Here is a 14,344-nt window from a genome sequence, read left to right on the forward strand (position 1 = left end):
AATCACCGGATCACTTACCTGCTACAATGATCTACCCAAGAGCCAGCGTTACTGTGACTGGCTAACATAAAAGCCAGATTCCCACACATCAACAACAAATTGTCATTGGCGTTCCATTTATGAGCCATCAAATGCCATCATATCCACTCCAACAAAGAAGAGCTCCATCAGGTTGGATGGGTGGCCAGAATCTTTTAACAAGCTCATCCCCTATGAAAAGACCTCACTTCTTTCTAAATTCATAAAGGCCAGCTACAATTTGTCAATTTGAATATCAAAAGGGTCTAGCATGGGGTCCCTTGGCTGTTAAAGGCAGACTCCCATAGCTGCTCCCTAGCAGGTGTGTGATGATCAATTATTAAGGATCCCACTCTGGTTACTCTTAGTGGGAGGTGAAACTGGGGATCTGGGGGGTTTGTGGTGGTGGGGGAACATATTTCTGTGTTGAACCTGGATGGGAGAGAGACAGCAGAGAAGGGAGAGCGAATACTATTTACATAAAATTAACAGTTCAAAAGAATGAGTTCACACACCAATCAAACTTGTTAATTGACTGTCAATGGTGTGTCCCTGAATATACAACACAACTACATTATTCATCTTAGGCCTTGACAGGAAGACAGTCCAATTTGCATGGGTGTTCTAAACGTGATCAACAACCACAATGCCACATGCATTTTTAATAGGCCAGAGATGGGATCCTTTAATATTCATAAGGGTCAAACAATTGCATATGACATTAAACTTTCTATAACAAGGTAAGTATTTTTCAAATGCTAGCCTTAGTGATCTAAATGGCCCGCAGAGAAAAGGGAGAAAGTGCTATCTTCCAGTCTTCACAGTGAATCAATGCTATATGTCCACGTTGGTTCATTTTATTTAAATATCAAATAATATTAGCTATGTATTGCCAAAATAAGGTTGACTGAAAGTTGATTTAATATTAGTCAGTTGGTTCCGAGCTGGTTTTATTTATTTCTTCATTTACCAATGTTTGAGAATAACACGCATCATTAGTTTAAACAACCATGTTGAGACATTTTTCATTATGTAACAATAACTGAGATTTACACAGCTATAATAACAAAACATCTAACTTAAAAAAACCCTTCTTGAACGATCCGTGCTTCCAATTTACCGAACAACTGAGAAGATAAAACATTTTCCAACTAATTTGTGTTTTTGTGCTGTACTTTACTGACCTTTATTCCACGGTAAAAACAATGTGATTCTTCTAATGAACCCAATGACACATCCAAAGGTCACCAAATTCAAAGACATTTTTTCCCTCTCTGAGAGGCGCAGACAGTAGAACGTATGTAAATGTACTCAGGAAGCGCCTGGCTGTGTCCACTCCCAGTCCTTAACAGTGTCTTGTTTCAGACTGGTGTGTCTGAGGTGTTTCTAATTGCAGTTTGTGTCAAAGGGTTTCCAGAGATGACCAGACAGTGCTAGACTATATTCACATCGGTGTCGAAGCCCTCTGGGCCCCCATCCCGTTGAAGACATCTCCAAGTGTCATTAGCAGAGCCTTGGAATGGTATAGATGAACTAGGCAGGCCTGGATAAAATGACCTGGTATTGATGAACAGTCAGGCTTTTCTGCCTGGTTCCAAGGACAGAGAGGTGGAAAACTGCTCCACCACTCCTATCAGATATGCTAATGGTCACATTTCTCCCCATTGAGACCTCATGCATAATTTAACTAGGAAAATGATAATACAAAATGTGTAAAATAGGTTAGATTAATATGGTGTAACTTTTCCTTTATCCAAGGACATATAACAAAGCTAATGGGGCAATGGCAGTACTATATCAGCTACACTGTCAGTAATTAAATGCAAAATGTAACTAATATTTGGGAAATTTAATTTGTTAAAATGCTGTTGCATGTTTTTTATATAGTGAAGACTAACCACGGAGTAAGAGTAAGTAAAAGGCAACTTGTTCATTGTTGAAGCGTTACATTGCACAGGACTTATGACGATTTTTGAAAGCTGGAAAATGGAACAGAATAAAATGGTAAAATTGTATGATGTGTAAGAAGCACTAGACCACATGTAAACCCACAATACTGCGATTAAATGTTATTTGAAACCCTAAATTGATGTATAAGTTATAAAAAACACTTTTATTGGAAAATTCTTTGGTTTACTTTTAATCCCATATGGAGCATTTTTAATGTGACAAATTTTTCTTTGGTAATTTTCTTCTTTTCTTGAATACTTTAGGGTTGGCAAATAGCTCAAAATAGTTCAAAATCTGGGGATCAAAAACTGAGGTTGAAGTTTTGAAGTTTTGTTGAATGTATTTAAGTGCATATATTATTCCTGCTTGTTGGCGCAGATTTGATATGCAACAACCGTTTAATCCTTGTGTGGTGGATGGCAGTTTGTCAGGGATGTGTGCTGTGATTTCATCTCAAACTGGCTTCAAGTCAGTGGGGTTCTTTCAGCATTAGTGAATTCAAAGCAGATCACGTCTGGGAGTGGGAAATGATAAGAAATGGGCTCGTGTTGTGCCGCGCCCTGAGGAAATCCTGCCTCTTCTGACACCTCGTTTCGAAAATACAAACCTTTCAGGAGAACCACAACCTTTCTCCCTTCTCCCAAATCTTTCACCATGTTAGTCTTCTCATTTAAGGCTTCATGGGAAGAGGAAAAGATATTTGCCTTTTTTTTTTATTCCCTCCTCTTTTTTCCACTCTCTTTATTTTTGTCATCCTGTTTGTGTTCCAGTTTGAGCCTAACCCCTGTATGCTCAACTGTCAGACGACATCAGTGTTACTTAAACTGCGACATAAATAGCCATATAAATTGCACAAAGAAGAGGCATTTCTGAATGCGTGCTCTCAGGTCTAAAATGAAACATTTATTTTGAAAGCAATCCATAAACATATGTTGAAGACACAGTGACAATTTTAGCAAAATATGCAATATTACGCAAGTATAATGACCCAGTGTTGAAGCAATGTGTGGTCAGTCTGAGGGGCACTGGCTATTCCCCAGCCCCCCACCCTCACTAAGCTCATCTGTATTTTTATTTTCTGTCTGTTATGTCTGCCCTCGACATGCCTACTCCATACACAATGAACCTTGTGGAAGAGTAACACTGCCATGCCAGCTCTAGTCAACTTAATGCTGGTCAGGAGCTGCCAGTCAGTACTATAACCAAGGTCAGAGGAGCTTGACTGCTGGATGCCAAGGGACACACACTGGAACGTCAACAGGCATAAACAAAAGACAAAACAAAAAAAGTAAATGCATCTTTCCCCGTCATAAAAAATGTAAACTTAAAAAAATAAAATAAAATATGTGTTGTGTTGTGTTTTGCTGGACACATTTATTGCTGCTAAAATGTTAAATTTAAGAAATACGATCAAATAAACATAACAAATACTTCAAACTGATGTAATATAATTGTGTGCTGCTTCAGACTACTGTGCCACACCAGAGTTGGGTTGAAAATGAAGAGTGATGGAGGGGCATGGGTTTTCATTGCGTTAGGCAAAATGCCCTGCTGCCTTCAACTGTCCCGACCTCACATTTTTTGACAAATTGGTTGTGAGGCTTTTACGACTGATGCACATATCGCAAAAATCATTTCTGCCAAGCTTCCTCTATGACCTGCCCGTGGGACATGACAAGCCTCTCCATGCATCGCTCTATCAAGCCGAATCTTTCCAGGACAATGCAAATTATGACAAATTCCATCATCCTGCATTATGCGCTTTCCCGCTAATCTCCCTAATTCGAGAGAATCGGGGAGGGTCTCGCTGTTTCAGCTGAGGGGCATGTTGTCTGACTGAATGATGCTGAAACTACAACCCTCATCCCCCGTTCTTTCTCCCTCCCCAGCTGCGACCACCTCGTCTCTTCTGTCTTTTCATATTTTTCTTTTCCGTGAAGCAACATTTCTTAGTCTGGCTGGTAAGAGAAGCGTCAACTTAACCTGGCCACAGAAGAATTATGTCAAAATAAAATGCTATAGCCGTTAAAGTGTAACTGTCAGGAGTAGTGAAGTTAAACAAGTCTGTGTGTGAGTGTATATGAGGTATAACCAGCACAGGACCACGGTGTGAAATGTCTATTCTGCATGACACAGGCTGAATCAATCATTCTGTGTCGCAGCAAAATGAAGCTGCTAATCGAGCGAGAAAAGTCCATACACATACACACATCCTGTCTTGTCTATCCTCTAGAAAATTAATTTTTTGCAGTGGACACAATGTGTAGCTTAGTGTGGAAAAATAAACAACAAATTAAACATTTAAAATAAGAAGACTAGCTGACAGAAATATGATAGAGAAACTGCAGCGCAGAGCAAATGAAATGTATTCCTTCTTCATCTCAACAGATGGCAGTATGACTGCATTAAAAAGGCAGCTGGCACATCAGCCATGGCGCAGATACTGTATAAAGTCCAGTCAAAGCACAGACATTCTGACCAGACAGCATCAGAGTCTCCGTGGATTTTCGTTTCATTTCTTTCTTTCTTTTTTTTGACCAAGTTAAAATATTCACAGAAACAAGCCACAAATACAACTGGTGAATTGCAGGATCGTGGATTTAAAAAACAAAACAAAAAAAAAGAAACAATACGAGGAAAATATATTTTTAACATTCACTTGATTCCACTTTGTATTTTTTCATTTTATCAATGAAACGCCAACATAGCTGCAACGTGACATTAATAATATAAAGAGGAACAAATCAAAATCACAAAGATGAAAAAATATTTTAGTAAAAAAGGGCACAAGGATGGATAACGTCAAATAATAAACTATCATGTATTATTCCTACAGTATGAGTATTGTATAATAATATAACACTATAGGAAAATATAAAAAAGCATGGTTCGTAAAATGCACCAAATCCTAGGTGAAAAACCTAGAAGAAAATTAACAGCTGTGTGAGTGCATCAAATTTAGCTCAATGCATTTTGGCATGCAGAAGACATTGTGCAGTCTATATTATATTAAATGAACATCTCAAATTCATCATATATTACCGATACACACAGTGCCTGACATTCTCTTTCATAACATTTCTATAGGAAAAATTAGAAGAAGAAAAAACACAATAAAAGTAAACATGCTGACACATGCCAAAAAGAGGAGGCAGTATATTATTCATCTGCAGTACTTTTACCTCAGCAAAGCATACTTTGATGACAATGGCATTTTGAAAAATGAATAACCCAGGTTTGAAGCTACTACTTACAAGAACTGCTCTATGTGAAATTTATGATAGAGTGAGGGTGTAAAATTAAAAAGATGCAATACTCATTTCTAAGCTAGTCACTTACAGCCATGTTTAATATGTTGAACTTGTGGAATAGCTGAAACACAGGCATAACAAATATAGAAATAGCGTATAATGGCAGCTGTATTAAACTCTTTCCAATATTGAATTCAATCATCAGTGAGAGTTAGATTCAATTAATGTTTCTGAGCTGACTGTTTGGCTTTAAAGACTTTGGGTAAGAATAAATTGTTGACAAGGTGGTGGGTTACAATTCCTAATGCTGTTACTTATTACTGTCTGCATGTCACCACACTAGCATGTATGCGTGTTGGTCACTGTATTGTTCTGTCTAGATTTGCCACACATGTAGATTTCACAAGAAAAGCGTCTTCCAGACCCTCCCAATCTGTGTGTTTGCATGTGCGAGTGTGTGTAGGCCCCGTCAGCTATGCCCTCTCGTCACTGCTGGGGGAAGAAACACACCCGGGCAGCTCTGAAAAGAGTGGCTAGTTACCATAGTAATGGGATGGTCATACGTCTCTCCTCTCTCAGACAGTGATGGAAGTGGACAGGACACGCTGCCATGCTTTTTATCTATGCATTTGGTATTCAGTTATTTCATTCCACAAATAAAAAGCTAAGCCATCCCACCTCTCCTTTTTCTGTATTCAAATAGATGGGTGAAATGCGAAGTAAATAGTTGGATATGGGGTAATAATTCACACATGGGACTACAAATAATTGATGTGTTTTGACTGAGTGTTTGTGATTGCAATTGTAATAGCGCGAGTGTCTTGGCAGATGTCTGCGGTGGTGGGATCTTTACATGACGCTTTTCAGATGCCTTCTTGATGTCTCTGAACCATTCACCCCTCCACTGCTCATCAGCAGTGACAAAGTGAGAAGCAAACAAGGATGCATTCACATACACACACAAACACATACAGAAATAGCAAACAGACAAACACACACACACACACACGTACCATGTGGTTCTCTCAAATTAAAAAGCAGAGACTACTATTTATCAAGTGTAATCATATTCATACACCACAACTGATTACATTAATCTACATATCATTAAATATTCTAGTGCATTCCCTACATACAAACCCCCAAATGTTTTATATATATATATATATATATATATATATATATATATATATATATATATATATATATATATATATATATATACACACACACACACACACACACATGTATATATCCATTTTTTTTTTTTTAACAAATTGAAGTTTACTTATTTGTAAAACTACAAAGATGACTGACTTTTGTAGATGCTATCCACTAGAGACACAACTCAATTTCTTGGGGGAATCAAGGTCTTTGTAGCTTTAATATTTAATTGTGTGTAAAGACACACTTACACAATGTGTAAATACTTATATTAATATATTGGCATCCTTGTCTGTATACTATGTACATATATAAGGGGAAAAAAAGAGAGACGATAACTGTGGCAATGCTGTCCCTGCTTCCCATGGCTTGTTGACATGGACCAAGGCAGTCAGGCACCAATAATACATGAAGAGCTGTTCAAAGGCAATTAGGATCAGTTGTCATGGCTGGGCCCATTAATGAGTGGGAGTGTGGCAGGGGCCGAAGCAGAGGCACAGCGCCGGCAAATGCGACCGCATGAGAGCCGATGTATTCTGACAGATCCAGTCCTTCCCCTGTCCTCGCCTGGTACAAGCTGATACCAGCCTGTACCCACATAGTGCTGCAGCAGCAGCAGCAGCATAGGATAATGTAGCAAAGGACGTCATGCCTTCTGGAAATGACTACTGCCGCGGTAGGTCAGCCTCCACACAATCACAGCAGGAGAGAAAGGGGGGACAAGGTCCAGGGAGGATAGGGCTGGAAAGAATATAATTACCCTTGCTGCTGTGTAGCGCTTCACATAAAACTGCCTCTTCATCAGATTAAAAAGGTAATCTCCTTTGACCTGTCACATATAAGTGTAGACATTTAGAGGCAAAAAATGTACATTCCCCGTGCAGTAGCTCCAGCACGGTCCCTAGACGAAACTATGAACCATATTTCAAAGCGGATATATTCCTCAGGATTATATTTGGGGAGGCAAAGGAAGTCCTGTTTCTGTAATATAGGAGAGATTATGTGTATATGTTGTCTGTATGCAAGTAAATATATGACAACATTTGTTAGGTGTACATTTACTGTTGGTTTGAGATGATGCGTGTACGCTCGGGTGTTTATTTTGCTTGCCTTTGCATACATATATATATATATATATATATATATATATACATATATACACACACATATATATATATACATATATATATATATATTTGCATCTTGCTGAGTTTAGCATGACTGCTGTGTACCTATCCTGTCAATCATGAGTGTATTACATTGAGTCAGCTGTGACTTTTTTTAATGACCAAACCAGTTTACCTTGTCACTCAGACAGAGCCTATCGCAAAGAGCACACAGGTGTGTGTGTGTCTGTGTGTGTCCTTGTAAGACTCGGCCTCAGGGCATACAGCCGACATGCCACTGTGGTAAGGTCTTACCGGGTTTGATCATTGTGTTTTGTGTGTGTCCAATTCAAGTGCAGACAGTTGACCCTGGTGTTAGGGTAGGATAACTAAAGCCTACATAGACAGACTTGGGTGATGCATAGAGACAGGGACTGAATCAATGATTGTTTGGGAAACGCTCTGAGGTGAAGCTTAACTGTCAGTTAAAACCTTTGAGAATAGAAAGACAAAGGTTCAATTCATTGCACATAATTCAGGAAAGGAAACAAGCAGCCTATTCTCCCTGTGCTTATTCTCAGTGAAATAAAAAGATAAAAAACAAACAAATCTGTGTTAACATCCTCTTCTGCAACTTAGGAGCAAGTAACTACATGCGCTAAAGAACACCGCAGCTTCAACTAGCCTTCAATCTCACGACTGCTGAAACCACTGAGCCTTCAAGACCTCATTTTTCATCGACTCAATTACTCGACAACTGTTCCCCTCCTGGCCCAACCCGTTTCCCCCCTCGCCGGTTCATCTTCCCTCCTCCTTAGTTGGAAGTGATCATTTGTTCTTTTATTAAAGTTGATAACATCCCTTGCATTGTCTGAGCATTCAAGCTGGAGAGCCGCCCCTACTGTTCTAGCCTCCAGCGTTTTCATATTATTGGTGCATTATTTCACGCATGCCCTCCTCTTTTATCAAGCGCTTTTGAAGTAATGTTAATAGACTAGAAAATTGAGACATTTATGAAGTATGGGCCATGTTTATGAAAAAATCCATAAAGTATGACAGGGGAGAGGTGAGATAAAAGCAAGGTTTTAATAGATTATGGCAAACAGGGGAGAAGCGTCAGATGCTGACAGGCACCTCCTCTGAGATCCCTCATTTTTTATGGGATTAATTTTGTTGTATTAGAAATGAAGTTAAATGTCCTAATTAATCTGTTCGTGCTGCATGAATACCTCCCTGAACGCAGATGCGTGCACACACACTGGTTTTTGGCTAATTACTCTTCTGTGGTAATTGAGGTAGATGTAGTCTCTGGATGTAGGCTGAGGAAGTTTCGGTAGGTGGGGGCATATTTGATGTGGTAGGGGCCTGCTGAATTTTGCATGCCGGCTCCTTTACACGAGTGAAAAATTCAGAGTGACACCCATAAAACGTACCCACATTTTTACCGTTTGCCAGTCTTTATTTACTTATTTGTGTACATTTATCTATTGTTAATTTTCTGTTGAAGCTGCAAAGAACATATACACATATTTTTGTTTATTGTGTGTCAGCAGTTTCAGCTGCTTACCGTGAAACCACAAAGTCTATTTTCAGTTGTGTTTGGAAACATTTGTCACATTTCATTCAGAGTTCTTTCATATTGTGTTTCCTCTCCATCTACAATGTCAATTATGTTAAACAGACTTAAAGCAATGTTTGTTATTTAACTTGTATTCAATGTAATTAAACTGAAGCTTTAAACAAGCAGAGCAATTTTCTCTTTTGTCCAGCACGGGTGGCCCAGTCTGACTTTGACTCAGCCTGACCTCTCAGCTCTTCATCAAAAGGGCCAAACAAAGTTCAGCTCTTTGTTTTTAGACATTCATGCTCCTGTAAGAAGATTATTCAAATTCTACCGCCTGCCTCAACACACTCCTCCCTTTGATACTAATTGGCAGCGTCAGATTCACTTCCCTCCTGATGCCTCACGGTCCACTTTGACAATTCTCAAAATCCAATGCAAATCCTATCGTGGGCTTGTGCATGACAATCTTCTACAATATTGACTGTCACTCACAATTAGGGGAATGAGGCAAGGGGTTAGTGCTCACCAGCAACCTGAGGCTAGCGCAGTCAACTCCCCAAACGTACCTCGCCGAATCTGATCAGTGAGAATAATGTCCCAGCAAATATCCCAGGGGTGAGCCACTTACCTTAACTGGAAAGAGGAGATGTTTAACAACCATCCAGCTGATAGTTTGTCTGTTCAGACATGGTTTGGGTATCGTACGTGCCGCAGTAAATGTTGCTCAGAAGTGAATGTGACTGAACGGCCAGCATTAATTTAAACAGATCTTGCAAGTAAGAGACCCCTGTTGCTAACTCTGACTTTAGTGAATGATGGACCAATTTGATCCATCTGGCAACTAATAAGCGTAATCTATTATTATTAGTAATGCATTTCTGTGTAAAACATGGAACATAGCCAACTAAAAACAGACTTGTGCTCCTTCCCCCGCCTCCTGCTTCTTTTATGTCACTCCAAAAGAATTGCCTAAAAGCTTTCATAAAAGCATTCCATTACTCGTCTTTCATTGTAATGAGAAAATTTGTTTTGATATTTTCCAACTGAGAAACATTCTTTGTTTTAATGAATTGATTGCTGTAGTAAAAGACTGAAATTTCTTATATCTTAATTAGATGATGTAAATTGCGTCTAAAACAAATGACAGCTAAATTTTCATTAGATCCCTGACAAACAAGACAGCAAAACAAAACAATTAAAGAGAAGAACTTTGATACAGCTACGCTCACTAATAACACGATAAGATTACTCTACAGTTCATATCACAGTGAATTCAACCTGTAAACACATGTCTGTCAGGTATGAAACAACATGAAACATTATTTTAAAAAAAAGGGCATAAATTAAATTAGTGTTTTTTTTCTTTATGGCTTGCGGCTTTAACCTAAACTGATGCCATATTATATATCAACATACAATACACCAACAGGCCCTCAAGAGGCCCCCAGCTTTGACATTATAAAGGTTAACTAATTCTTTAAATCAAGTCACATCTAAATCTGTCAGCTTACCAGGCCAAGCCGGCGTTCAGTCAGCCTGCCATTTCAGAAAGCTGAAGCAGAGAGACATGACAAGCTGAGCAGACAGATGAATAGACGAATAGAATTTGAAGGTCCAGCATCCATCAAATGCCAATCCATAATGCCATTCCCTATACCTCCACCAGTACCAAGCCTCAATGTGGAGACCTACTGTAATTAAGTCCTGCAGGGGCAGAGCGTTCTGTCAGCAGCCATGTGCTGTCTTTCAAACCAGTGGACATTTGTCAAAAGAATAAACTGATCCCAGTACAGCTGGACATTGATTAGTTTAGAGCCCTGACTGACTACCCTAGATTCACATGGTTAGCATTACTATATATGTATATTATATATACATATATATACTATATATATTTACTATAATTGTTAAAGAAAGGTAACAGAAACCTTTTTTATTTTTCCAGTTGTTTCCATTTTTTCCCCCTCAACTCATTATCTTAAAAATAGCTGAGCTTCACATAGCTGACTGGATTCTCTGGTCATGATTATGATCTAATATTCTGATATCCATTCCCCCCAACTTCCAATCCCTTTGTATTGTTAAATCCCTCTTTTATTCACTAATTCATTTCCGTGGAATGGAATGTATGAGAAGGTTTCTCCACAAGAGCTCTTTGGTCGCTGTTCTCGCCCTGTCCCTGTTGCCAACACTCACCAAGAAAAAAAGTGTCATTAAGATGGCATCACCATGGTGCTGGTGAGAGGAGGGGTGGGACTGCATGCTTGCTCACAGCAAGGGGGTAATTGTATCAATATGTAAAACTCCCTATCTGTACTGAAGAGACGTTAATACATTTTTGATCAAATTAAGCCATTGTAGCGTGGAGGAGGAGTAGACACATTGAGAGACCACGCAGGGGTCGTACGAAGCTCCGTGCACAGCTCTGAACAAACTCTTCTCATTGTTTTCTCAAATTGCTTTGGATATGAACGATCATTAGAGGAATGAAAGATTAGATTGCTTTCCAGAGGCAACATCGCATGCACACAGCTGACATCAATTTCATGTCTCGATGAGACTCCATTGAGGAAATCAAACACTGCTGGCATGTTAAAAGCAAACCTGACTCTGTAGGTTGCATCTCAGGACTCCAAACTGAACTTCGGTGACACACTGGAGAGATTTGCCATCAAGCTCTGAATGAATGGCTAATCCACACATGTTCTCACTCATAGACGGATTTGGCTGCAACATCAAGGACGGTGTGGAGGAGATGGACACTATCCTTGTTGACAGTACCTTGACAAGTGTAATCCTATATAATACACACTGGGTAAACACAACACCAAGCCAACCGTGCAACCACAGCCCACACTTCCTTTTCTCTCCCTTTGAATTCTAGATTCTTTCTGGGTTTGAAACAATATGAAAGAAGTTTGAGTTTTAACTTTACAAACAAGTGCAAAAATGAATATGCACTCCCCACTATGAAAGAGATACATATTTACATGTATACACAACACAAGTCATACAGAACAATCACATGCATACGCACATGTGCATCTCTATATAAACAAAAGACAAAAGAGACGGACAAGCACAATTTTAATTGCCTTTCAAGAGCGCACAATTACAAAGCATACGAATCACCAGGAAGGTTTGTCAATCATCAGATTAATCCTTGATTATCCTTCTTTAATCTAATGCTTACTTTTCTACAGTAATGTTTCCTATTTTTTGCTTGGTCCAAGCCAAAAACTTACTTTATCATTTGGAAACCAATAATTTCTGTGAATAACAGGGCTGAAATGTAAATACTTATTAATAAGTAAATAGAAGAAATAGTTTCCCTTTTGGGGATATTTTTCTAGACTTACTCTGAGGGCCTGGCTGTAGGGTCCGATATTGGCTGGGGCCCAGTGGGACAGACTCTGGACGTGCAGAGCTTCTTTCTGATTGAAGCAGCCCTCTGCCAGGGGCTCGGTCCAGTCATGGAGGAGACAGTCCATCTGCAGCAGCTGGCCAGCAGGTAGAGGCACCTGGACACACACCCTACACAAAAACAAGAAGAAAACTGGATGATTGCTGTACTAAAAATAAATAAAATAAACACAGAATAAGAATGAGCTGTAAATGCAGGTTTGAGCAGCGTAAATATTGAAGGTGTTTTACACTTACCTGGCTGGAGGGTTGATGTCAAAGTGTTTCTTATAGACTGCATTGAGTTCAACAAAATCTTCCATGTTTTTTACGTACAGGTGAACCAGAACAATGTCCTTCATCTTCCAGCCCCTGCTGTCCAACTCCCCTATAGACAGTAAATACATTGGAAGTGATAATAATATATTATAAATAAATTACACTAGCCTAACATTATTACTGCTTGGTTAAAATATGCATTTTTACAAAAGGCTTTTGTGTGCAATATACAATAAAACAACAGTACAGTACAGTCCAAATAAAATCCAAATGCAAAGGTCTGTGGCAAATGAAAGTGTCTCGCTAAGCACCATTACAGTGAGGTCATTAAGTTTCTGGACAGAATGAAAATGAGATTTTTTTATTTTATTTTATGGATATTTTTTAATGTTGTCTTATTACACCACCACAGTGAATTCTACAGCAAATGATAAATATGTTTCAGAGGTTTACCAAAACTTTTTCATTAACTGTTTGGGAATTTCAGCCATTTTTACACATAATCCATTATAGAAAGTATTTACATGATTGACTGACAAGCAGTTTCATGGTCATATGAGACCTGTTCTCTCCTTATTTCATGACAAATTAAGCCGATAAGAGATGTTGTGTTGATCAAATATTGAACATTTGGTATCTTTTTACTGGGATACTTAATATGAGGTCCAAAGAGATATCAACGCATGTGAAGCAGGTCATGATTAGGCTGAAAAACAAAAATAAACCTACAAGAAATACGATTTTTCTTTGCAAGAGCTCAGTCCCACTAGAGTAAAAATAGGACAATAGAAAACCACTTTTGGTCACCAGTTCACCTGGTGGGAGACAACCTGTCTCAGTCTAACTCAGACTGACTGCAATCATTCTCAAACAGATTGGCAAAGGTTAAAGTCAGTCTGCGCTGATGAGTTCTGCTCCATCAAATGATGAAACACACAAACATGAGTTACTAAGGTTTGTGGCTGGTAGTTTACTGCAAATTGCACTAAATTTAACACATTATTTTGCCACTGATATGTATGCGATAATTGCTGATAGGAGTGCTCATTTATTTGTAATCAGTGGGAGAGATGTTATCAGAACAAGTGTATAATTGGCACTTGTGGATGGCTCAAAGCTCTGAGTGCAACTTTGGCACTGTCTGTCCGGCTGTTTACTCAGTCCTCACTCTGTTTCAAGTTGCCTCCCTGTATATTCCTACTCTAAGATAATAATAGGAGTTTACTGAAAGAGAGCAGAGCTGAACATAACTTAATGGTGCAACTTAACTTTAATATTTAATATGAAGTAAGTGTCAAAAGGCAACAGCCGAAAATCGCTTCAGTTTAAAGAATTAAAAAACTACAGTAGATTCCTAAGAAAACAGTGCGCTTTGATGATGGCTTTCCTGCAGCATGTCACTTTTTTATTTCTTTCTTTTTCTAAACACATCACAGGGCTTACAGGGAGTGAAGCATATATTTACTGAAATAAACAGCAGACTTTCAGACTTTGAGAGTTAATAAATATGTAAAAATGACTGGACTCTGTAACATGTTTATGGCATCATGAACCACAAGTTCTAACTGTCAACGAAGGAGTGAACGATGTTTAGGTTTGGGTTGATCTTA

At 38.8% G+C, this 14,344-nt stretch overlaps 1 protein-coding gene across 3 annotated transcripts in view; it reads right to left on the bottom strand.

The window, feature by feature from the left end:
• dph6 (diphthamine biosynthesis 6) overlaps positions 1 to 14,344 on the bottom strand; it is a 56,717-nt gene that overhangs the window by 13,652 nt on the left and 28,721 nt on the right. For all 3 annotated transcript variants that reach the window (XR_003270656.1, XR_003270655.1, XM_026152162.1), the window contains exons 11-12: positions 12,714 to 12,843; positions 12,413 to 12,587 (exon numbers count right to left, since the gene is read on the bottom strand). Coding sequence is in view for 1 of the 3 variants with exons in the window: in XM_026152162.1 (XP_026007947.1) it covers positions 12,413 to 12,587; positions 12,714 to 12,843 (305 nt within the window). In the remaining 2 variants the exon portion in view is untranslated. The remainder of the gene's footprint in view (positions 1 to 12,412; positions 12,588 to 12,713; positions 12,844 to 14,344) is intronic.

Source organism: Astatotilapia calliptera, chromosome 19, assembly GCF_900246225.1.
Source record: "Astatotilapia calliptera chromosome 19, fAstCal1.2, whole genome shotgun sequence".
NCBI classification, from domain to species: domain Eukaryota; kingdom Metazoa; phylum Chordata; class Actinopteri; order Cichliformes; family Cichlidae; genus Astatotilapia; species Astatotilapia calliptera.